Below are 25482 nucleotides of genomic sequence, written 5' to 3'. Positions count from 1 at the left end.
TGGCAGGGACCAACTGCAGAGATGTTCCCACCTTTTGTGCTGAGAGGACTCTGAGTTTATTTCAGCTCATCCCAACTCACTGCAGGGATGTTCCAAAGGCAGCCCAGGCCTGAGACAACACCCCTTGACCCTCAAACTGCAGCATCTCTGACAAGCCCCAGGAGTTTTGGTCAGTGCTGTGAAAGGTGCTCTGCACTTCTGCCTACTTGCCTTTGGAAGAAAACAGCTTTGGAGCAGGTCTGGCTTTGATTTCTGCCTTCAGCCTTGGATGGACTTCCAGGGTTTTCATGATGAAGCTTGGGAAAGGCATTAAGAATTTGAACAAGGTGAGATTTGTGTGGAGACCTCAAGAGCACCTTCCAGTATCTGAAGGGGCTACAAGGAAGGTGGAGAAGGGCCTGTTCATCAGGAACCAGTGACAGGACAAGGGGAATGGGTTCAAACTGCCAGAGGGCAGGATTAGATGGGATATTGGGATGAAATTCTTGGCTGTGAGGGTGGGGAGGCCCTGGCACATGTTCCCAGAGAAGCTGTGGCTGCCCCTGGATCCCTGGAAGTGTCCAAGGCCAGGTTGGACAGGGCTTGGAGCAACCTGGGCTAGTGGAAGGTGTCCCTGCCCATGGCAGGGGGTGGAATTGGATCTCTAAGGTCCCTTCCAACCCAAACTAGTCTGGGATTCCACAATTCCAGTTTGTAAAACACAACATGCCAGCAACAGTGTGTCTACGAAGTGGATTTTATTTATTTACACAACACAATGAGATCTATCCATAAAAAGTTGACTACACCTGCCAAATTTTACAGTGCAATTTTGGAACAGCTTTTAAATATTTACAGAATGCTTTTTCAACTGAAGAGGTTAAGGCAGAGTCGGGGCACAGTGATAAGAAACACTTAGTGCAGCTTTGTGCTAGGCATGATACAGAGATGAACTGGCAGCATAAGGTGTTCAGATCCATTGGAAATTCAGACTGGAATTACTCCTACAAGTCCAGCAACTGCAGGTTAATAAAAAAGAGCCAAAGATACAAACAACCTCAAAACACAAGCAGCTAAGGAAAATGTTTGGCTACCATGGGAGATGGAACAGGCATCCAAAATCCTTAGTTAGCAGTGAATTATGGATCCTGGGAAGGAGACACTGTAGGACACACTTTTTTTCCCTAAAGTTGGTGAAAAACTGGAATAGGAAGCAGGCTTAAAATGCACCTGGGATACAGATGCTACCACTGAAGGTGTGTCCAAGAGGACTGGATTCAAAGACATCCAACTTCTGCTGGAAGACAACTGCTCCTCATGCCTTTGAAAAACCACCTTGAGCTCAGTGACCTGAGGTCACACTTCAAACACAGCACTAAAAATGCACAATACACAGTACTAGAGAGCTGTTTTTTTCACAGCAAGTCATCACAACTTATAATTGTTTAGCTTCTTTGGTATTTATAAATAAAAATGCTGGTCCCTTTCAGTAAAGGGCTACGAATGCAGCTACTATCTCAAAATCATTTGTTGCTAATCCACAGCAGCTTAAAAGGATTTTGATTTTTGTTTTATTTCATTTTAAGGCAGTAACTAAGTAGTTAGGAATTGAAAACAAAAATGGTTTTATATTATTTCCAATGGTTTATAAGGCAACATTTTCAAATGGCTGGAAGAAACTGCAGGAGAAGTTGGTATCAGCCCTTCACACAAAGTACAAAGGGAGCAGAAGGTGATCTTAGGGATGAGTTGGTAAAAGCCTGATCCTATAAGTCATTCCTTCCGTTAGCCCTTATTCATCCAAGTGAGCCCTACTGACTACAGTGATCCTGGGATCACTTCTGATTAAGGCTGCTTTGCATTTCAGCTTGGTAGGATCCAACTGGTACCTAAACTGCTTATGGCAAGTCATTAAAGTCGTGGGACAAGTACAAAAAGCACAGGGGGTGGTGAGGGAGAGGAGAGGACACGAAGGAGTTATGTACAGTACTGGCAATCCCCCATCAGTCCTTCAGGATGGCACTCAAAAGACATGTCGGTTAAAAATTCCCTAAAAGCACCTATTAAAAAAAGTTCCACTACAAACCCATTTTGTTTTGTTTCCTAATCAAGAAATTCAAGACTAAACAGCCCTGGAAGCCTTTTTTTTTTTTTTTCTCCTGTGAAACATCACTTGAGCTTTGTCTTGTCTGTACTCTGGAGTTAGTGTTCAGCACCAACAGAAGTCTGCAGGAATCCAAGATAATTCAAACTGAGACATGCTTTTAGAAACCTCAAAAAGTTATCATTTTTATCAATTTGATTGCAAATTACAGACTGGAGCCAGGCAGCCCCAAAGGGTTAATGCCACCTTGCCCCTGGAAGTGCAGAGTTAACTACAAACGGGCTCAACGTGGAGCTCGTGGTTAGAAAAAGGAATTAGGAAAAGCTCAGCTGAAGCAGAACCCTCCCTCCCAGAATGGTACCATGTTCCCAGAGAGGCTTAGGCAAGGAAAGGCACTTTGGGGCTCTCCTGTAGAGAACCTGATCAGAACTTTTATAAAAGTTATAGTAGGCAGTAATCTAAGAGTGGACACGGTGGGTTCCACTGCCCCAAAAGTGACCCCAGTCTGTGGAAGACTCCAGGGACAGATGGTTCAGCCAGGACAGCAAGAGCAGCTCTGTAAGGAAACACTAGGCAGGTCTCCATCAGCAACATTCTGATCCTGTTCTGCTCAAAACCAAGAGCAAAAACGCCACAGATGTTTTTTTGTCTTTAAAGCAGTGAAGATGTAGCAGAGCTCAGATATGGCCAAGAGATGGCACCAGCCAGCCAAGGGAGCCTTGGGCTGAGCCAGCTCTGCACAACTCACCCACCAAGGATCAGGTTCAGGAAACTTCCCTCCCCCTGCTCTAATTCCAGATGCACAGTGTGACCAGCTGTGGTTTATCTGGGCTGTTTAAAGATTCCCCCCTGTCACACAGTAACCAAAGACTCTGTGCTCGGAGCAGGGAATGGCCCTTTTCTCCTCTATCCGGGGAAGGAAGAGTGTTGCACAATTTCTTAATTTAGAAAAAATATTAAATGGCTTGAGGGTAACTTAGTACCAAAAGTAAAGTGCACCAGGACTGGAGGCCACTGTGACAGAGCTGAGAAATGCTATTGAGAGGCTTCCAAGAAGCATTATAAAAACAGCACTACAAACTAAGGTTAAGGCAATCCGAGTTGTGTCCTTCTGCTTGACAGTTTCCTGGAGAGTTGTCTGTCTCAAGCTTTAATTATTGCTTTGTTACTGGAGTCCTCAGCCACTGGGCAAACAGTGCTGGCAGAATTGGCAGAGTGAGTTTGTCACTAAATGCAGGACTGGCAAACAATCCTACAGAATCCCGTGCTTTGCAAAGCCAAAGGGAAGGCTCCCATCTCCCGATGGACTGTCCAATGTGGCAAAGGATTTAAAAAGGAAAAACTCTTGCTCCTGAAGCAGCAAAAGGTGCTGGCAGCAGAGATGATGCAAACACGTTGTGGAAAAAAAATCCTTAGTAACAACCAGGTGTGTAACAAAACAGGGTCCTGAAGTCTCCTCCGAGAGTTGATAGCCCTCAAGTTTTCTTTAAAAAAAAAAAAAAAAAAAATTCTTTTATGGGTATAAACCCAAAGTACAGCAACAGAATTCCACGGCTCAGAAGTCCCAGGTAAAGCTGTGTCACTTCCCTCCTTTCATGTAGGATGGGATTGCCCCTCGGGCCGTCAGGCCCTCGAAACGCTTGTAGGTGTAATTGATAAAAACCCAGTCTTTGTTCTTGTAGTCGGTCTCTGGGTGGTTGCTTGTTGCCACTGGGAAGACACAGAAGAAATGAAGTTACCCTTTGGAGACTGCCAAGTTTATTTTCATACAAAACACTGGATGTGGAACAGGGCAGGAAAAAATATCATAAACCCAGGATTCAGCTTCGTGCTTCAAGCCCAGGAAAGAACTGCTGGAACACAGGACACGGCACAATGATTTTAAGCTAAAAGAGGGTAGATTCAGACAATTTTTTTACAGTGTGGGCTGTGAAACACTTGCACAGGTTGCCCAGAGAGGTGGTGGATGCCCTGGGAGTGTCCAAGGCCAGGTTGGACAGGGCTTGGAGCAACCTGGGCTAGTATAAGGTGTCCCTGCCCATGGCTGGGGGTTGAATGAGATGAGCTTTAAGGTCCCTCCCAACCCAAACCATTCTGTGATTCTGTATTTAAACTCATGGAGAAATGTGTGACTATGCTGTGATCCTTTAGAAATTTACACCAAAACATCCCCTTTCTGTCCCACCCCTCCCCACCCACTACTCCAAGTGTCAGCTGTGCCAGCAGGGATCAGCCAGTACCAAGGTCCTGCTGAGATCTGAACTCACTGGGAGCTCTGCTGCCTCAGAGATGCCCTTTCTCAGATAATTCCCCCATCATTTCCATCCTGCATCTCCTGGAACCCCAATTCCAGCTTGCACACCCTGCACCACAAGGCTACCAAGGCACGTGGTCATGAGAAAGAAAGTTAGCATCTAGTAAGATCCTTTCTGTGATTAACAGGAAAGATGATTTTACTGGAGGAAAGATTGTTCACATGCAGAATCAAACAGTCATTTACCTGTTGGTTTAAGGATATCAGATTCTGGAAATTCATCAAAGTTTGAGGTATCATCAATGCTTTTAATTTCTATGGAAATCGCAGCAGGTCTCTCTCTGCCAAGGAGAGCAGATGGAGCATTAAGATTTCAAAGACAAAGCAGGATTCAGCCACTTTCCCTTTCTTAACAGAATCAAGACTGAAAGTGCCTAAACCTCAGCAAGCTTCAGGTAGGGAACAAAATACTTTAACCCACGCCTGGATATGATAAATTCCATTCACCTGCTCCCTGCTGCTGAACAGGACTGGCCTGGACAGTCCCTAGAGAAGAGCAGCTTCCTTTTCTGCAAAGCATCTTACCTGATGTGCTCCCAATCAACCCCTTCAAAGAATGGGTTACTCTTTATTTCCTCCACACCAGATGCACCAATTCTGTGCTCCCATTCACAGCAAAATCTGGGATGGAAGGAAGAATGAAAATGAAGGGAGAATGAAAAGGAAAGCATTCCACCCAGAAATGGAACAGCTTTCTGGACTAATACTGCTACAGTTTCTTAACATATAAATGGAGCAGACTAAGAACTCCCACAGCAAAACCAACACACAGAGTTATGTTCAGGAATGTCATGTCCAATGCCACAGTTAAGATGTGCTATTCCTTCACAACAGGATAATGTGGCCTTTCTATTTCAGGACCAGGATAGAGCAGGAGAACATATAAAGTCTATAAATGTAGACCTTTATATTTCTGTCCTGAGAATAGATAATGATTGGAAATACAATGAGTCAGCAAGCACTGGGATACATTTGTATGCTCCAGTGCCTACAATGGCAAAATCATTCCTGTTGTAAGAAGCCAGCTCTGGCAAAAGGATTAAAGTGGCTTCCATGAGAAGCTTGCAAGCAAAATAAGGAGCAGAAACATTTTGCCAGAGCAGTCAGGGAACAACTAAATGACCTGAAAGACAAAAGTATTTGACGAGGGAGTTCAGCGTTTGGTGCATGTGCACAACGGTTTGCACCATCAGGGTTTTTCCATGTGAAACAAGCCATGAGAGGCACAGAACACAGTTAGCAAGACAAGAAAATCAGTGCTATATTAACTGGCAAACCATGTGACTGGCACCTTAAAATAAGATCCTTTGCTTTATCAGAGATTGGAACTTCTGGAGGAAATGTCAGGGTCTCTTTCCAGTTCATCACCTTCTTATAAGTCTCTTGAGGAGTCTCGGAACAGAAGGGTGGGTAACCTGAAAAGAAACAAAAATACAGTCTTAGATAAAGGAAAAACAGTTCCTGAAGTCTGCAGTGTGCTGGTCAGAGCACACCTCACTGACCAGGGAAGGAGTGGATGCTCTGAGCACATAAACAGGCTGCCCAGAGAAGCTGTGGCTGCCCCATCCCTGGAAGTGTCCAAGGCCAGGCTGGACGGGGCTTGGAGCAACCTGGGCTAGTGGAAGGTGTCCCTGCCCGTGGCAGGGGATGGGACTGGATGAGCTTTAAGGTCTTTCCCAGCCCAAACCAGTCTGGAATTCCATGATTTACAATCCCTGCACTTACCAATCAACATCTCGTACATGATGACCCCCAGGGACCACCAGTCACACAGCTTGTTGTACCCAGTCTGCATGAAAACTTCAGGAGCAATATAATCTGGAGTTCCCACAGTAGAAAAAGCCTGGAACAAACACCATCAGTCATGCATCTTTAGGGAAAACTGCCTGATGTGGAACTGGGGACTTACACAACACTGGTTATGTTAAGGAAGACACCAGATTGTCCCTGAGATCCTTTAGCAAAGCTGGGTAAAGCCTTTATTTCCTGATATATAGAGACAAAGTCAACATGTTCATGTGCAGGTGTCTTAAAATACCATCAGGAATGTGGGGAAAGGTACCACTGTCCAGATACACCTTGGAATGGGTCAGCAGCCCTTTGTTAGATTGCATGGCAAGAACCTTTAGTTTTGGCTGGCAGGCATCAGATATCCATGCAAATAATTCTGGCAGTGCCATCTCAGGCACATGTGTCACCAGCTGTTCAGCAGATGGGTGAAGGACAAATTAGAGTACTTTCTCTCTTTTTTTTTTTTTTAAAAAAAAAAAAAAAAAAGCATCAATCTCTTCCTTTCAGGATTGTTCAGAACTCTGGAATGCTTTAACCCCTTTCCATGTGCATCCATGGGCCATTTGGATGCAGGAACATTTCCAGCCAGGTGAGACCTACTTACCAACTGCCTTCGATTCCTCTTCCAAGTCTCTGCTTTCCTTTTGGAATTCATGTTCTGAAAAGCTAAAGGAGATTCAATATCTGTGACTGAATCCTAATAGTCACCCAGTACACATTTTAACCCCCAAACTGTTACACCCTAAATCTAAATCTACCAGCAACTTCCAAACCCATGTAAGATTGACAACATCTGACTGACAACAGCCTTTCATTATTGATCCATGCTTGCAGGGTTTATTTAAATCCATGATCCAAGTTATTCCATATCCAAGTATGTTCAAAGAGCCTGTCCTTGCTTATTAATTTAAATAACACTTGAGATCCAGCCATCATCTTTTCATGCCAGGTTTATTACACAGGCAAAGGGCTACAGCAGAGCCTGTTTCAGAGACAAACTTCTGGAAGTGAAGATGGGTTTGTACATTAAAGTAACTGAAACTATTTTTATTTTACAGAAAATCAAAATTACATCTCAAGATGTAATTTAATTATTAAACCCCCCACTGTAGCCTTCTGCCTTCACACTAAAATGAGTTATGTCAGGCACTGAGAACAACCACCCAGATACCCTTTGGAGCCAAAGAACTTACTGAAGTCACTGGGAAGACTGTGGTTCAAGTTTCTATAAAATTCTGTCCTGTGGGCTTTCTTCAGTCCAGTACACAGACCAAAGTCTGAGAGTTTCACGTGGCCCTAGAAATGAACAAACCAACCAAAAGACAGAACCAAGACAAGACATTATCAGAGCAAATCACAGAATCAGCAAGGTTGGAAGAGAGCCCAGCATCATCTTCACCCCCTAAACTGTGTCCCCAAGTGCCACATCCAGATGCCTCTTGAACACTTCCAGAGACTGTGACTCCACCACTTCCCTGGGCAACTTATTCCAGTGGCTGATCACGCTTTCCAGGAAAAAAATCTTTTCTAATATCCAACCTAAACCTCCCCTGGCACAGCTTGAGGCAGTTTCCTCTTGTGCTGTCCCTTATTCCCTGGGAGCAGAACCTGACCCCTACCTGGCCACAACCTCCTTTCAGGAGTTGCAGAGAGCCAGAAGGTCCCCCTTGAGCCTCCTTTTCTCCAGGCTGAGCCCCCCCAGCTCTCTCATTCACTCCTGCTGCTCCAGCCCCTTCCCCAGCTCTGTTCCCTTCCCTGGACACGCTCCAGCACCTCCATGTCCTTTGCATTCCTTGTTTTAGCCTAACACTGGTTGTGTACATGGAATGAAGCTATTGATACTTTCATAACTATTCCACAAAGAAAGCTCTTCAAGAAGCCTCTGCTCCTGCAGCTCCTGATCACTTCAGAGTGAAAGGAAACATCTCCAGATGCAGCTGCAGCCCCTGGGTTGTGAACTGACCCCAAGAGACAGAGAAACACCTTAAATTCAGTGACTGGATCTGTCCTGGTGCATAACATGACCACACTAAGTGCAATTTTTAGAAGTATATCTAAAATATATATTTTCAAAGCCCCAAATTTATCTACATCTAGATGTAAACACACTGAATTGGACACAGTGCCCAGAGAAGCTGTGGCTGCCCCATTCCTGGAGGTGTCCAAGGTCAGGTTGGACAGGGCTTGGAGCAACCTGGGCTAGTGGAAGGTGTCTCTGTCCATGGCAGGGGGTGGAATTGGATCTCTAAGGTCCCTTCCAACCCAAATCAGTCCAGGATTCTGTGATTCTATTATTTACATCAGTAATTCCAACCTGGTAGTGGGAAAGGAATTATTTACTGCTGGCAAACCTTTTCCAAGCAAGCTTGATTTTAGGTATATTTGGAGTGAGCAACAGGAGGATACTCAAACAATGAGGCTTTCTGCAAACTGCCTGCAATAACCAGGTAGCCTGGCCAGCCCTCAGGAATAGATCCTGATCCTGAGGGAGATCCCACCTCCATTCTCAGTCTGGAACAGCCACATCCTTCATGTCTGATAGAACCATCTATGCCCATGCTGGCAAGTGGGAGTGTAACAGATGTGAGAGCAAAAGGAAACAGCTTTGACTACGAGGGGAGAACTGAAACTCCAGCTGAAACAGCCAAAAATAGCTTAAACAGTTGTCAGAGGGCTCGAGGTCTGAGCACAGCTGGGGTGGAAGGGAGGTCTTTCCTGGCTTGGGTTTTTCCCAGGATTATGGCAGCTACACCTCAAAAGCTGGAAAGAACAGGGCTAAAAAAAGCAGCACCATCTTCTTTCACAACCCTCATCACTAGTTCAGGTCAATATTAAAAATCACAAGGCCTATTAATCCTCCCCAGGGAGTGGCCAGTCCATACCTTGCTATCCAGGAGGAGGTTGTCTGGTTTTATATCCCGGTGGATAAAGCCCAGCTGATGGATGGAATCAATGGCAAGCACGGTCTCAGCGATGTAGAACTGTGTCTCCTCCTCTGTTAGAGTGTCTTTCTTCATCAACAGTGTCATCATGTCCCCTGGAAACCCCCCAAAGGTGAACACACAGGCTCCACTCTCACTAATTTAAGACATTAAATTAACAGTCCATGTGACAGTCCAGGTTGTGATGAGGAAAGAATTGGGACCTTCTGTCCAGTTTCCCACTGGAACTTCTCCCCCTGCAGCCTCCAGGTATCACTGTCCCACCACTTTCAATTTTCAATCAGGAAAACCAGATTTGGGATTTTATCAGTCCATGTGGTCAGTCCAGGTCATTATGAGGAAAGAACTGGGACCTTTATAGAAAAAAAGCTATTTCTGCTGCATTCAGTTAAAACCAACAGGTTAGAGAATCCAAACCTGGTTATGTGGGGGTTCTGCTGACAGCCAGGGGAGGAACTAGAAGAATATTTAGGTCAAGTTTAAACACCTGCAGCTCAAACCCAAGCAGGAGACCTCAAGCTTGTCCCAAACATCTCAGTACCCCAAAAAGCAGAAACCTTTCCAAAGACTTGTTCCTTCCCAGATGTACAAACACAGGGTACCCACACACACTCTGATCTCAGACTGCATTTGCTAATTAAGAAATTAGCAATCCCCAAACAACAGGAAAGCAGGTTTTGGATTCCAGTTACCTCCAGGCAGGAACTCCATGATCAGGTAGAGGTTCAGCTTGTCCTGGAAACTATAGAACATCTTCACAACCCACAGGCTGTCAGCCTCCACCAGGATGTCCCGCTCCGCACGGATATGGCCAACCTGGACACACACAGATGCCCTGGGTTAGTTTTAGCAGATGCATTTATTGCACAGGCAATTCAAGTATTATACTGGAAAGCAGCAAATACTGAGAATTCAACGGTCAAACCTCTGCACAAGGGCAGAAACACCATCAGAATTTCAATATATGGTTAATTATATAGTATGGTTTATATATTATATATACCTATTAAACTTATATATAAATCATACACTCAAAAATATCTCAATTCTTTACAAAAATATCAAACCATTAGATCTCTTTTTGAAAACCCAGAGCTTCACCCCAGTGCTGAACAAGAAGTGACTGTCTCAGATCATTTTATTCCCAGAAGCACTACAGGAAAGCCTTAAAAATGTTAAATGCTGCTCCTTTATGTCTGTCTGAGTCTGAATTCCAGCAGTTGTATCACTTTGATATTTATATCTGATCCCATAAGTCAGAAATGCAAGAAAACACTGATCTTGAAGTTCACAACGAATCATTTGCATGAGTTTGTGTTGAAAGACCCACTAGAAGACGAGTCCTTAGGAATTCAGAGGTTTTTCTGACTTATTTCCTCAGTAAAAAAAGAGGGGAAAAAAAAAAAGCCCACAATTTTTTAGCTACTAAACCTAAACCAGAGTTGCCTGTTCCTCCTCTGCACATCCCAGTGACCTCCTGGAGTCACTCAGTGCTGCTCCAGGGGGGTATTTACCTGCTCTTTCTCGAGCATATCAGCCTTGCGCAGTATTTTCATGGCATAAACGTGCCCCGTGTCCTTCTTCTGCACCAGCCTCACCTGGGGAGCACACAAAGACTGCAGTGAGACCCAGCACACCTCTGGACAAAGCTGGGGATCAAGCCCTTGGCTTCCATTTAATGAAAACAGATTATAAAGCCCCCAAAAGCACAGTGCACAGAAGCAGCAAAAAGTCCCGTTAATTCTAAGAGATAATTTTCACAGAGATGGCACCGAGCAATTCACACCTTTGCAAGGGCCCTCCAGCCCTCCCTGAGCCCAGCCCCAGGAGTTCACCATTAAAACCCTCTCCAAACCTGCCCATCAAGTCCTTTTCGACATCATTCAGGTTCCTTTAAAGCACAGAATGTTTTAAACCAGCATTTATTAGGCAAAAAGATGCACGTGACTGTTCAGCTAAAAATCAATCTGTGGTTGCTACAACATTTACCTTTTGCTTGTATAAACTAAGCAAGCCTTTAACAGACTCCAGAGCCAGTTAAAACCACATTTTTTTCTGGACTCACCTCTCCAAATGCTCCTCTGCCTATTACTTTTAAAGACTCAAAGTCCTCCAATCCAAGCCTTGTTCTCTTTAGGCGAAGAAACTCCGTTTCCTTTTGTGCATGAGCTGATCTCCTGATTCTTTTCTAGAATTTAAGAAACCCCAGTGAGAATTCTGCAGGTGGGTTCCACAGGGATCACAGCAACTTCAAGGAAAGATCCCAGATCTCCATTTAGAAAAGAAAAATACTTGTATTTAAGCATTAAGATAATTTTTCCATATTTGTTACCTCTTCATCTTTTAAGCCTTCTTCTTCCATCATTTGTTCTAGTTTCTTTTGTCTAGAGCAGAGAGAAATCAGAAAAATAAAGGTTGAATCATTAACCCTGTTTTTTAATCGAATTAGAAAAATAAAGGTTGAATCATTAACATTGTTTCTTAATCACGTGCACAGATCCACCAGCCCTGCTCTTTGCCAGCAAATAGCAAATGTATTATGTACAAGGGAGACTCAGGAGATTAATTTTGAAGCATCTACTATCCAAATTTAAAATTCCAGCTTTGTCCTCTTTAATTTTAATAATCTAAACCTGCCTTGAGTTTCTCATGTTATTCAACTGTGCATTTTTGTTGTACACAAACCCAGATTGAGGAGATCTGGGTTCAATTCTTGTCTCGTTCTGACAGCTGGGCAAGTCACTTCAGGGCAGAGCCGTAATAAATAAACATCAAAGTCTCACCTATTCCAGGGAGAATTGGCTTTTTAAAAACCCTTAAAATTTCTCTGCATCTCAAACTCATCATATGCGGGAGGAGAAAAGTTACTTTAGATTTCCTAAGACCTGAGATACTCCAAATATTTGGGAAGAGGAAACGTGTCTGTACATGTTCTCCTCTTTAAAGAATTCAGAAATATTTACAGCCTCAGTCCACAAGGGTCATTTGGGAGAAAGAAAAGAAGGAAGCAAGACTTCAGAAGGGGAATGGCTTCAGGGGACACTTGCAATGATTATCCTCTGGGAATTTTTTCCCAATGCCAACGATATTTACAGCTGGCTGAACTGGGATTGGTGGTTTGGGGGGGTTTCATTGTCTAACATTACAAATGCACTAAAAAATTCCTTCTCTTTCTGCAAGTCATCCTTCACAAGATCCTCTTCCTGTCTCCTGGGGCCCTGTGCAGCTGCTGCAAAGTGATAACATTTGGGGTTATCACTTCACCATCAGGCACATTTCAATCCCTTTGCCCTCGTTTAAGAACCCACTGAGTCCAGTCCTCCCAGTCCACACTCAAACCAGTGACTCCAGCAGTCAGTGCAGTACACAGAATTAAACAGCTCAGGTCAGAACTCCCTCAAATATCCTTACTAGGCCCAATCTGCACTTCAGGGTACAGTGTCAACACCACTGAAACTCCAAACTGCACAACCACAGACACAGCTGCTGTTACAAAAAACATGCAACTTATAAAGTCCAGTCTGTTTGTTCAGACAAAGTCTTGATCCCAAACAGGAAAAAAACCAAACATTGAGATTTTGGGGAGTAGACAATAGTGCTCATAATAAATAAGTACATTTAAAAAGCAAGAGCTGTGCAAAGAGAAAGAAAGGAATTAAATCACTGATATTTTCTGTCTGAATTAGACCTCGATCTCTCCTAATCTGAAACTTTGAAGGAAATATCTCTGCAAGTTAGGATTTATTTCTAAATTGCTGCCTCATTTCTGCAGCTCCTGTAGTGAGCTGGCATTCATTGCTCCAGGAGCTCGTTATGGCTTTGGCAGCAAGGCCAAAAGGGAACCAACACTGAACCGTTTTCCAAATTCTGATTACAGACTCCATGGCAAGCTGGGAGAACAGCACAAGTCCCAGGGCTCCAGCTTGAGGGTATTCAGCAAATGGGAAGATCCAGCCAAAGGAAAGTCACACAGCTCAGTCCAATCCCATTTCATACTGGATTGATGGATTTAAAGAGGTGCCACAGGTTCAGGCAGCATTGAGTGACTCCTCACAGCAACCCCTCCTTGTCCCTGAAAAGACTGTCTTCCTTTAGGTCCTGCACATGGATCGAGGCAATCCCAGCACTAACACAGGCTGGGCAGATAACTGGGACTGGGAGCAGCCTTGGGGAGAAGGACTCTGGGGTTTGGTGGATGAGAGGCTGGACATGACCCAGCCCAGAAACCTCCCGTGCCCTGGGCTGATCCCACAGAGTGGGCAGCAGGGTGGGATTCTGCCCCTCTGCCCCCTCAGGTGAGACCCCACCTGCAGAGCTGCCTCCAGCCCTGGGGAACAACAGAAGGACGTGGAGCTGCTGGAGAGAGTCCAGAGGAGGCCTCAGAGATGCTCCAAGGGCTGGAGCCCCTCTGCTCTGGAGCTGGGGGTGCTCACCTGGAGAAGAGAAGGCTCCAGAGAGACCTGAGAGCCCCTCCCAGGGCCTAAAGGGGCTCCAGGAGAGCTGGAGAGGGACTTTGGACAAGGGATGGAGAGACAGGACAAGGGGGAATGGCTTCCCACTGCCAGAGGGCAGGGATAGATGGGATACTGGGGAGGAGTTCTTCCCTGTGAGAGTGGGGAGGCCCTGGCACAGGCTGCCCAGAGAAGCTGTGGCTGCCCCATCCCTGGAAGTGTCCAAGGCCAGGTTGGACAGGGCTTGGAGCAACCTGGGGCTAGTGGAAGGTGTCCCTGCCCATGGCAGGGGGTGGAATGAGATGAGCTTTAAGGTCCCTTCCCACCCAAACCATCCTGGGATTTTATGATTTTTTGCTTTGGCTCAGGAAAGCTAAATGCAGTTAATATAAATTTGGGCTCTTACCCAGTTTGGAAAAGAAACAAGGAAGATCTTTACCTCATCTCTCTCTCCTCGTGCTGTGCTATGAGGTTGCTGTAGAAGTTTTCTAACGTCACCTTTGTCATCGTAACTCGCTCCTTGGTGTGGTTGCTCATGGACGAGCACGGCGTGGGGCCTGTCATTGCCATGGCTGCTAGGAGAGAAAAAGGGAGGAGAAAACGAAACATTCTAAATGGCAAATAACCTTCAAACAAGAGCTGAAATCAATTAAATGATGCTGAATCACAGAGCTCGGATTTTAACAACGAATACCACCAGTCTGAACTAAGACGAAGTAGGGAAAAGTCTTACAAAATAAAAGGTACAAGTCAAACTTCCTGTTTTGAACATATTTGATCTGAAAATAAGAGGGAAGGAAACTTAAGAAATATGGTGCCTCAAAAACCACAATTTCAGCCAGTACTGCGTACGTTTGTTGCTCCCAACACATTCTATCTTTAGTAAATGTTTAAAATTGAGGAATATCACCCTGAAACACCTAATCCAGAAGTTGTGCTTCCTGTAAGCCCGGCAGAAATAACTCCATCAGTCGCCTCCTGGCTCCTCTGCTGTGAAAGTCATCAAAATCCTGAAAGTCATCCCACCAACAGAGCAACCGAGGAAGGAACAAAAAAGGCATTTAGTTGCCTCTGAGCACTTTTCCTAGATGTTTTCACCCAAAAATTTGGACAAATCCAGAAGATCACTGCCTTTGAACACACTGCAGTTTAACAAAATACCCCAAAAAAACAAACCCTAGTGTAAGTATCCTACATATTTATTTATGAGAAAAAATATATATTTTCATATTTTCATTTCTGTCTTTGTGAATCCAACATGTAAATACTGGTGTGTGCCACTTCCGACCAGTAGCAGTTTCAGGGCATATCTGACAACCAAGCTGTGCTTCCTAAAATGCATTAAAAACAAAGATTTCAAATGTGCAGCTACCCCTTAAACTGGTTTTCCTGGGTATCACGTAACTCACAGTGAGGTAACACTTTTGCAACTGTTACTAGAAGTTGCAGACAAACACAGGTGAGACACTTCCCCTTTGTACAACCCTGGGTGATGCCAACGAGCTCTGAGTGACTCTTTCTGTTCACTTTTTGCAGCTGTTTACGAGGCGTCACCGCCGGGCCCCTGCAAACCACCTCCTCTACAGACACCAGCTCCTTGTGTGCTGCCTGTGCAGGATCCTGGCGGAAAAGGACCTTCAGCTGGATGATTTTTGGGATGGTGCTATTCCTTTATGCGAGGTGGGACTGTGGCTTTATGGAGGAGTGACTCCACACAAAGGGGGGTCACATTCTCCATGCACTCCCAGAGAGAGGTTTTACACCCTGCAGAGATGAGCTGTTACAACCCCAGAGATGGGGCTGTTACAACCCCAGAGATGGGGTGTGACCCTCTGGCAGAGATGGGGCTGTTACAACCCCAGAGATGGGGTGTGACCCTCTGCAGAGATGGGGCTGTTACAACCCCAGAGACGGGCTGTTACACCCTCGGAGATGGGTGGCACACTCTGCAGAGATGAGGATGTTACAACCCCAGAGATGGGGCTGTTACACCCCCGGAGATGGGGCTGTTACACCCCCGGAGGTGGGGTGTTACACCCCCGGAGATGGGGCTGTTACACCCCCGGAGATGGGGCTGTTAAAACCCCAGAGATGGGGCTGTTACACCCTCGGAGATGGGGCTGTTACACCCCCGGAGATGGGGCTGTTACACCCCCGGAGATGGGGTGTTACACCCCAGAGATGGGGCTGTTACACCCTCGGAGATGGGGTGGCACACTCTGCAGAGATGAGGATGTTACAACCCCAGAGATGGGGCTGTTACACTCCCAGAGATGGGGCTGTTACACCCCCGGAGATGGGGCTGTTACACCCCCGGAGATGGGGCTGTTACACCCCCGGAGATGGGGCTGTTAAAACCCCAGAGATGGGGCTGTTACACTCCCAGAGATGGGGCTGTTACACCCCCGGAGATGGGCTGTTACACCCCCGGAGATGGGCTGTTACACCCCCGGAGATGGGCTGTTACACCTATAGCTCTAAGCGGGAGGTGTGAAAGCCATGAGCGGTTCTCACTTCCTAGAGATCAAACCAGGAGAATTATCTGACAGAAGGAGGTGCGGGGATAAAAAGACAAGGGGAAGAAAGGAGAAAGTATCAGTGTCAAACCACCTGTTGGTGGCGGCGGCCCCTTCCACGGGGACGGGGCTCAGAGCCCGCCGACCCCCACGGGGGCGGGTGGGACGGTGCGGGGCTGGATCGACCGGAGAGGGGGCACCGGGGGAGGCGGTTCCGCGGCCCGACGGGCGGAGGGGCCCTGCGGCATCACCGGGAGCGGACAAAGGCGGCCCGAGCCCCCCACACTGAGGGGAGCAGGGGGAACCCACCGCGGGAGAGACCCCGGCCCGCAGCACCCCCGCTCCCAGCCCCACCACACCCGGGAGCTTTGGGGGGGGCCCCACACCCGCTCCCCTCCCCCGGCGGCGGCGAAGGGCCCGGGGGAAGGAGGAGAGGAATCAGGAGGGCGGGGAGGGGATGCGGAGCAGCGGGTGGGAGCGGCTTACCGGAGCCCCCCGGGAGGGGCGGGCTGGAGGCGAGGCGGGGTCTCGGCGAGGCGGGTGGGGGGCACGGGACCGGGGGGACCGGGGGCACCGGAGCCCCCGCGCCGCTACCGCCGCGCCCCCCCCGCTCCGACGGCGACCCGGCCGGGACGGGCGGCCCAGGCACCGCTCCGGCAGCGCAGGCGCCCCGCGCCCGGCCCGCCCCGCCCGGCAGCGACCGCCCGGCCCGCCCGCCGCGCCTGCGCCGGGGCTGAGGGGCCGGGCCGGGGCTGAGGGGCCGGGCCGGGGCTGAGGGGGGGCTTTGTGAGGGGGCTCCGGAATGGGGGCTCCGGGGCGGCGTCTCTGGATGGGGGTCCTGGATGGAGGCTCAAGGATGGGGAGTTCGGGATGGAGGTTCTGTATTGGGGGCTGCAAAATGGGGAGATCCGAGGGGGGGGGGGTCCGTGCGGAGCGTCTGCAACGGGGGCTCCGGGAGGGGGGTTCTGTGCTGAGGGCTCCGGAATGGGGGCTCCTCGATGGGGGATCTGCGGCTGGGGCTCGGCAGCGGAGGCTCCAAGGTTGGGATCCGTGCCGGGGGCTCTGCAGCTGGGCTCTGGGCCCGCCCGGGGGGCTCCGGGGCTGGAGGGGCTCGGGGGCTGGTGCGGACCCAGCCGTGGGGGCAGCGGGCGCACCCCCGCGCTTTGCATCGGGTCGGGTCGGCCCGTGTTCTCCCCTCAGAGGGAGTACCGGGGTACCAGCCTTCCTCCTGCTCCCGGCACTGCTCTTGGGGTGGTCCCGCAGGGCTGGGGAGCCCTGTCCTGCTGCCTTCCCCCCTTCCCACAGTGGTGCTGTGACCTGCGGGCTCACAGCGTGGGGACTCGGCACAGTCTCACCTCCCCGCTCACAGCCTGTTCTCGCCATCCAGGGCAGGTCGGTTTTCCCCATCCCCACACGGGTGACACACATCAGGAGGGTGGCACAGCCAGGGACAGGTGCCACCGAGATGCCCATAGTCACCTCCACCTCCCAGGGCTCAAAGGGAGTCATTCCCAGAGGAATCCACGTCTGCAGGGGCAGAGGGGCTGCTCCAGAGTGTGCTGGGCGGGACACAGCCAGTTCTGGAGAGGTTTGAGCTGGTCACAGTCAGGTTCCCAGGGTTCCATCCTATGGGTTCCAGGGAGGAAGAGTTCCCACATCCCAGCTCAGCAAATTCATTGCTTGGGCAGTGTAACGTGGTTTTGCCTCACCCCTCTCAGCTCTTCACCTCACCATCTGCTTCAGTAATGGTTTGATTGGCCTTGGGAATCTAACAGGGACCTGTGGGGAGTGACACAACCAAAAAAACGTGACTCCATACTCATCCCAAATGTGTGGACATATATTGGCAAAAGGGTTTTTTTATTTATTTGTTCGTTTATTTATTTACATTTCTACCAAAACAAAAGCAAGTACAATTCAGAGGGTGAAAAGAGTTTTTATTATCAACATTTTAATCACTGAGAAATACATTCTGCACAGTTGAAGTCTATCGGCAACAGAGGAATTTCAGGATTTAAAATGCTGTGTGGAGTCCCTACACGATGGAAACGCTGATAAATTTGTAACACACAAGAGATTTCATTTCTGAAAGACTGATTTTACAATTAAACTGGTCCTTGCTTTGCTTAGGCAGAGATGATGGCAAAGGTGAACAGCAAAATCCTGTGGTACCTACTCCAGGAAATGCAGGTGGCCTCATGAAGCTGGTTTTCTGCTGCTGTGGGAGCTCTTGGGAGAGGATTTCACATGAGGAAAGGAAAGGAAGGAAGTGTTGGAACAAAAGGCTGAAATAGAGACCCTGGAAGCTGGTTCTCATCCTTCCACCAGCAGAACAAGGTAAATGTTTAGGGCTTTGGCTGAGTGGGGATCACTGTCAACTTTTACCTGGCAAAAGGAAGGACAAACTGAGGGATGAGAGGCTTAAAACTTTCATTATGCTGAAGAAGCAGGGAAAAAACCCCTTTGGACCTACAGTATAAGAAAAGTCATTATTAGAGCAGGGCAGAACTGCAGGCAGGGGTGAAATGAAAGAGAACCTGTATTAGGAGATAACTTTCTTCAGGAGTCAAAACATTAGGCTCCAGTGAGCCTCCAAATATGCACATTAATGACCCAAACTTCCTGCTGAGTAGGCTACAGGAGCTCCAAGAGGCTGCAGCACCCCTAAGATATCCAGGACAGACAGGGAGGGCCCTGATGTAAAAGAGGAGTGCCTGTGACAAGTGACCCATCTCACAGTCACAGCACTCAGCTGCTCAGGAGAGAACTTGGCTCCTTATAAGGGTCTCTATCAACAGCTGGAGGTGTAAATGCAGTTACTTATCTTTATTTTGCAGTTCACCTTTGTGCTGGAGCTTTTCCCTACAAGAGCACATGTATAAAGCAAGGGACAGCCCGGGGGGGGTTGAGGGCTAACGGGAATAGTCCTGTGGCTGCGTGCTGGGATTTCTCTTGCTGCCCAGCTCTTTGGTTTGGAGCAGCTCAAAAAGGCCTTGTGGGTTCCAGTTCCCCTTTGGGCTCTTCAAATCCAGCTGCTTTAACGGGAGGAATCCCTGTGCTTCCCTCAGCTCCAGCAGCTGCTTCATCAGGCTGGAAGTCTCGTCTCCATCGATGCTGTTGTGGAGATCTGAGGGATTTTGGCTCTTCTGCACATCCCACGTGGCATTTGGAGGTGGGATGTCCCTGCTGCTGGCTGTGTGCACAGTGCCCAGGGCGTTGTGGAGCCACAGCAGGCGCTTCAGCCCTTGGAAGGCCCTCCCTTTGTCGTGCATGAGCTGGTGCTCCGTCACTGCTCTTCTGCTGCAGGGAAAAAAGAGGGAATGAGGGACCAGAGATGCTGATTGGCATCCACCAACCCCACACAGGAGCATTTTGGGGGTGCCACAGCCCACCATTCCCACTCAGGCTGGCCCAGCAGCCTGTCAGCCAGGAAGCTGGAACGCTGTGCCATTCCCAAAGGTGTACCTTGAACCTCCTTTTTCTAAAAAAGGCAAACTGGGAAGACCAACAAAATGATCTGAGCAGGTTTAAAGAGCTCTCACAGAGTTTTGGGCTTTCCCAGATTTAGATTCTTTTCAGAATAAAGTTCCCTTTCCTTCACCTCAGTGTTACAGGATTTTGGGGTTTGTTTCTCTCCTCCCAGAGCTGGAATCACTGGAATTTAGCTGGAATCACTGATGTCCATGAAATAAAAACAAAACCTTATTTTCTTCAGATACTTCAGATTCCTTAAAAATATTGAGCCCAGTGTTGAGTGAGGAGGGCAGGCTAATTCTGGGATGCAAATATTTCAGGATTTCAGGCTGTTCAGATAACATCTAACTGCAGCTATAGGCTCCTGCTGCAGATTTGAATCCAAATGGGAACCTAAATATGGAGTTTTAGCATGTGCCATCTCCATGGCCTGTGTTGAACATCCTTACATGGTTTGTACACTGTGTTTAAAAGCATCAACTGATGTGATACGTTACACATCTAAAAATGCAATTGGACTAATTTTATACTGCAGAGAGAGTGATGTAAAATGTTGCTGTATCAAATATATTGAATTTTCTTTCCCCCATGCCTGAAGTTACTGACAGCAGTGCAGAACACAGCCTGTTAAATCAGAACCAAGCAGTTTTCTAATTATAATAACAAAGTAAAAGGATGATGTTACTTACTTTTCAATCTCTTGACACATTGCAAAACAGGCAAAAAAAAGAATTGCCAAAAATGTAACTGTCTGCAGAGACCTCTGGGGCAGGAACATTTTCTCTCTTCTTAAATCCACTCCACAGGACCAGCAGCTGATGGTGGGATCAGAAATCTTTCCCTCTGTTCTTCCTTTCACCTGACAAAATGAATTTCAGCCTTTAAGCACAGGTAAAAGTGGAGCACTGTGCTATGGGAAATCATCCCAGGACCTCCCAGAACATCAGTCATGTGGATTTGAACATACACCAGAAAAGATGAATAGGATTCACAGTATAGTTCTGTATTTCCTTGCTCAGAGTCCTAAATCTCCTTTCCCAGTGTTGCCTCTCAATATAACACCTCCCACTCTCCTGCATTTGCAAGCACATTTCAGGACTGGGAAGAGACCTCCCTGATAAAACTTCACAGAAATTTGTCAAGAAGATCAGGATTGCTGAAAATCACAGAACAAAGTATTTAAAAGTGGAGCAGGAATATCAAGTTAAAAGGTGTTCATAGCCCTGGGGGTTGGGCCTTTTCCATGTGCAGTACAAGTGCTGACATGCAAATATCTGGGGTTTTATTAGACTGATGCCAGATTTCTTTTCAGTGAAGGAGTGGATTTCTGGCTTAGGGAAGGGACAACCAGATGATGTAATTGTGCAATAATTATTTTAATCTAAATTATAACTTCATCCAGTTCTATATCTGCTTCTGGCATTGATACACCTCTTCCTACCCATTCCTTCAACCCACCATGGTTTTTTTGCCAGGTCTATCCCTAAAATCTCTGCATTTTTCACACTAATGACTGTACTCTGCTTTAGGACTGGCTCCAGTCTGTCCCTTTAGTCATTTACCTGAAAATCCTGTATTAATCGTTACATCAAAACCTGGAGGGACAACAAAACAAAAGCTGCAGCATTTAAATGATTATGTAAGAATAGTAAAGATATATTCCCATATAACTCTTTGAAGAAATACTTCTTTTTGTGCAGGGGAAGTTTGGGATAATAAAAAACTCAGCATCTCCTCAAATGACTTGTCTTTATACTAACTTGAATATTGAATTGTCAAGGGTTGGATAGAAAGGCAAATTATACATTAATGTAATACAAATAAATTACATATTTGCTTGTAACAATTAAGCTTGTTCTTAATAAGTCTGCTCCACTAATTTGTGAGTGATTTCCTTGGGCAGCACGTTGAAATCAAACTAGATATGAAATAACAAATGAGTATTAGTCCTGATTAAAAATATCTGTATTAAAAGCAGATACATGCACATAAATATACATATAGATGTGTATATCTACTTGCTGAATGACATTTTAAATTGTGCTAATGTAGAACTCCTGCTCATACACAAAAGAGAAGCAACACTACTTTGATCAACAGTAAAATATATCTTAATTACAAAGCATCTTGCAGTTACAAAAGGAACATTACCTACTCACTGGTGGTGTTGTTTGATGCCAGTGAAGTCCTGACCTGCACAACGTGTCTCCTGCAGTGACACCGAGTGCCCTTCGCCTGCTTTTATACCAGCCCCGGGAGCACAGAGACAATGGGCATCCTCTCTGTGACTAAGGCCTTTCCTCTCGTGTCACTGAAACGAGACAGCTCCCTGTTCCCACTGATAATAAATCCTGGATTCTAGAATGTTCGGCTGTGACTAAGGCAAACATCACAACTTCATGGGCAGTTTGTTATTCCTTTGCTGTCTCTCCTGTTCTGTGTGAACTCGATTTTACCACAAGGTTCCTGTGCCCCGAGGTGATGGTGAACCCTGTTGTTCCAGGGTTGATCAGGAAAAGGGTCTCTGGATGCAGAAGAGATCTCCCTCCTTTGCTGTCCCTGTGGACTCAAGTGTGGGACACCGGATTTGGGTAGGAGGAATCTAAATTATTAATACTGGTGAGTTCAGCAATGCCAGTTGTCATAAAATCTGCAAAACGGGGTAGTTATTCACTGAAAGTCTAACTGAGGGGTTGGTAAATCATAGAATCATGGAATTCCAGAATGACTTGGGTTGGAAGGGACCTTAGAGATCATCCAGCTCCACCCACTGCCATGGGCAGAGACACTTTCCACTAAACCCCGTTGCTCCAAGCCCCATCCTACCTGGCCTTGGACACTTCCAGGGATGGGGCAGCCACAGCTTCTCTGGGCAATCTAAATAAGATCCCACTGGATTTTAATGCTCAGTAGAAAGTTCATTTAAATCTGTTGATTGTACAGTAAAGAAATTAGTTTGAAATCTTGGAAGCTGAGGAGAAACAGAGAAGACTTATCGAGTGACTGAACAATAGAAGTGCAAGCCGTGGCTCAGGCAAAAAGCCAAATTCTGATATGTTTTGAAACCCTATGAGTTGGCACCACGTGAGGTTTGATACTCACTGTATGAGCTCTAACAGATAACTGGAGCAGAGTTTGGGTACTCAGGATGTGGCTGGATCATTAGGCTGAAACTACTTAAGAGGACCAGTTCCTGTTTCTCAAAGTGAAAGACAACGAATGTATTTGTCATCTCTGAGGAGCAATTCCCCGGAAGGATTGAAAAGATCCTTTGCTTAGTTACCAGAAGCAGTGGATTCCTTTCCCATAGGCACAGTCAAAGCCAGGCTCAGGTGGATGCAGACACATTGTCCTGCAGAGACAGGGCTAGCACAGCCTCGTGTGATCTCGCGGCTTCCATGGACACCAAATTGGGTTTTATTGTGTTCCTCACACAGATTTGGAGCCCCACTTTTCCTGAGTGATCCGATAAGTGTTCCCGATTTCGTTACCTGATTGTTAAGGAGCGTGTCACTCATTAAAGTGTCACCAATTAAAGATGACATTTGTTAAATATTGGTAAATCAGGGCCTGGCTTCACATCCGAGTCTCCAGGGCAGCAGCTGCACCGCGGTTACACCGAATTACCCACCGTGGGTCCAAGGTTCCTTAGTTACATCTTCAAGGATTAATAAGCCTTGGCCAAAGTCATGTCTGAAGCATCTGGTCCAATTCATCCTTGAACTTTTCGAGTCTCCAGTGTACAATGGGTTTTCATTGGATGCAGTTTTCAGCATCTCTGCTGGAAGAGCATTAATTGAGTGACCGCTGGCGATGTGGGGTTGGTACATGGGCACATATCCTAATGGTCACACCACACTGCCATGGCTACGCTCTGCCACTGGCCCTTTCCTTCCACCCAAGGACTTGGCACAAGTCAAAATTAACTTGGTCGTGACTTTGTAACATCTCCCCGAGAGCCAGACCTGCACTGGAGTTCCCGTGTATCCCTGAGAGGAGCCCAGAGCAAGGAAGAGACACTGGCAGGGATGGACTCCTGCTTTATAATATTTCTAAAAATACATAAAATGTGTCAATAGCACATTTATACACCAGCCACTCACACAGGAGGTAATGTTTTGAGCTATGATTTCTGACTTATGGAAGGGACAACTAGAAAGTGCAATTGTGCAATGATTATTTTGACTTAAACTATAGCCTCATCGAGCTCTAAATCTGCTCCTGGTGCTGGTACAGCTCTACCTACCCACCCCTTCAACCCCACCACGCACACAGTGCCAATGTCACAACGGGAAATTGTGCCAACAGCACAACCAGGTGATATTTTTAGTTGAGATAAATTAACCTCTGCAGGAGCCCTGGATGGTGCAGAGCAGAGCCTGTTCTGCCATGGCATTAACCGGGATGACCGGAGTTTGGTTACCTCGAGGCTCCCTCAAAGCTCTCTTGGAGTCATCAAAGCTTTGAGCCTTGGCTTCAAAGCCTTCGCTCCCTCCCTCCAGCTTTTCCTGGTCTGACTCCCCACGGGAGGGGCCTTTGCTGTTCCCTCACCTTCTCCAGTGGGAGGTTTGGAGCGAGAAGGGTTGTGCCAATTATAGTTTCCCAGCGAGTGATTCCTTTGTTTTGCTTTCCAGTCCTTCCCCCAGGGAGCCAGGTGGGGGAGGAAGGGAATATGGCTTTTGCTGCAGAGCAAAGAAAAAGGGAAGAGAAAGCCTGGAGGCCCCGTTGAGGGGGAAGAAGAAACTGGGGGAGGGAACAGAAAGCAAAGCAAATGTGCAAATAGCCTCGTTAGGGCAAGGGGGATGCTCTGGCCTGGGATTTGAAAACTTAATTAAACAAAGACTGTACTGCATCAAAGGGATCCTCTATCTGCAGGGAGATGGGCAGACAGATCTGAGGAATTTTTTCCACGTGCTGTTCTCTGTTACTCACCAGTAACAGGAGCGTGGGCTCCAGAAGAGCTTCCCTGATGTAAAAGTCAACTCATTTTTTTGGGGATTGTTTTTTGGGCTGTGTTTTTTTTTTTTTTTCCCTTACTGCTCTTACCCATCAGACCAGAATTCCTGTGAGCTGCTGAGTGCTGTGTGTGGAAAACCAGACACCGCCCTGCCGAGAGGAAACGGTTTGACCACAGTCCTGGTAAATATAGTTCCCCTGAGCTGCTGGTGGAGCAGCAGCTGATGAAGGGCTGCTCAGGGCTGCTCTCCCTTCCTGGCCTCCCTCACCTAGAGATGGGAGGAAATGACACCTCGCAGCAAACCCCAAGGCCACAAAGACTTTGGCACCTCCACACTCACACCTCGAGGTGGTTCAGGGGCGTCACCAGCAGCCAGCAGCGCCTTTGCTTCCACAACCATTTAAAGAGGTGGATTTCAGCTCTTAGGAGCAGGTTCCAGGCTTTTCCATTTTGCTTTGGGTGCTTTTAGCTCCTCTGTGTCACCTCCTTGTTGCTGTAGGACAGTCCTGTGCCAGTAATACCATTTGGGAGGGGGGTAAACTCCAGGAGCAGTTTGAAATCTTGGCCCCTAATCCACTACATACTGCATCATTCCAGAGAGAACTCCCATCTTCCAGGGAATTAAAATTAGAGTTGAATAGCAGTGAGTCAGACTCTCTGTTTTCATTTCCCATTTTCTGATTTCAAGCCAGATTTACAGAAGCTCCTGGGACTGGCAGCTCTGTCAGAACACAGTAGCAAGGGTGAGTGTTTTGTCCTTCAAAACCTGCCCTGCAGCCAAGCCTGGGGCTGACTCTATTTTTCCTTCCCCATAACAGTTTCCAGATGGGATATTTTCTGTGTGCAAAACAAATTCAGGTGAAGCTGAGACAAAGCCTCAGGTCCCTTGTGCTGCTTCTGTAACACTCCCTGGGCTTTCTGAGTTAATCCCTGGTTCCACAGCCTTGCAGTGCC

The 25482-nt window shown here is 47.2% G+C and overlaps 2 protein-coding genes across 8 annotated transcripts; both read right to left on the bottom strand.

Annotated features, from left to right (window-relative positions):
- Positions 1-718: 718 nt before the first annotated feature.
- STK38 (serine/threonine kinase 38) lies at positions 719-16661 on the bottom strand. Of its 4 annotated transcripts, none has more exons than XM_027728855.2 (14): positions 16584-16661; positions 14021-14153; positions 11463-11514; positions 11196-11318; positions 10645-10728; positions 9823-9946; positions 9071-9225; positions 7382-7484; positions 6793-6854; positions 6123-6240; positions 5689-5812; positions 4923-5018; positions 4584-4678; positions 719-3793 (listed from the first exon to the last, which is right to left on the bottom strand). In XM_027728855.2, the coding sequence occupies exons 2-14, from the start codon at positions 14149-14151 to the stop codon at positions 3663-3665; spliced, it is 1398 nt and encodes a 465-aa protein (XP_027584656.1). In that variant the 5' UTR covers positions 14152-14153; positions 16584-16661; the 3' UTR covers positions 719-3662. The 4 variants fall into 4 exon arrangements, with proteins under 4 accessions (XP_027584656.1, XP_027584657.1, XP_039235595.1 ...); XM_027728856.2 differs by having other exon boundaries at positions 14021-14156; positions 16584-16658; XM_039379661.1 differs by lacking the exon at positions 16584-16661 and adding an exon at positions 16192-16273.
- A 1277-nt stretch (positions 16662-17938) lies between these two features.
- On the bottom strand, positions 17939-21833 carry LOC113992028 (parathyroid hormone 4-like). 4 transcript variants are annotated; one of them, XM_027728887.2, is made up of 3 exons: positions 21731-21833; positions 20261-20430; positions 17939-19397 (listed from the first exon to the last, which is right to left on the bottom strand). In XM_027728887.2, the coding sequence occupies exons 2-3, from the start codon at positions 20347-20349 to the stop codon at positions 19010-19012; spliced, it is 477 nt and encodes a 158-aa protein (XP_027584688.1). In that variant the 5' UTR covers positions 20350-20430; positions 21731-21833; the 3' UTR covers positions 17939-19009. The 4 variants fall into 4 exon arrangements, with proteins under 4 accessions (XP_027584688.1, XP_027584689.1, XP_027584686.1 ...); XM_027728888.2 differs by having other exon boundaries at positions 21727-21828; XM_027728885.2 differs by having other exon boundaries at positions 21723-21823.
- Between the last annotated feature and the right edge of the window lie 3649 nt (positions 21834-25482).

Source organism: Pipra filicauda, unplaced genomic scaffold, assembly GCF_003945595.2.
Source record: "Pipra filicauda isolate LSUMZ 115617 unplaced genomic scaffold, ASM394559v2 scaffold172_size1731463_pilon, whole genome shotgun sequence".
In the NCBI taxonomy this organism is placed as follows: Eukaryota; Metazoa; Chordata; class Aves; order Passeriformes; family Pipridae; genus Pipra; species Pipra filicauda.
The sequence above is the reverse complement of the archived record's forward strand: the minus strand, read 5'-3'. Positions and strand labels throughout refer to the sequence as shown.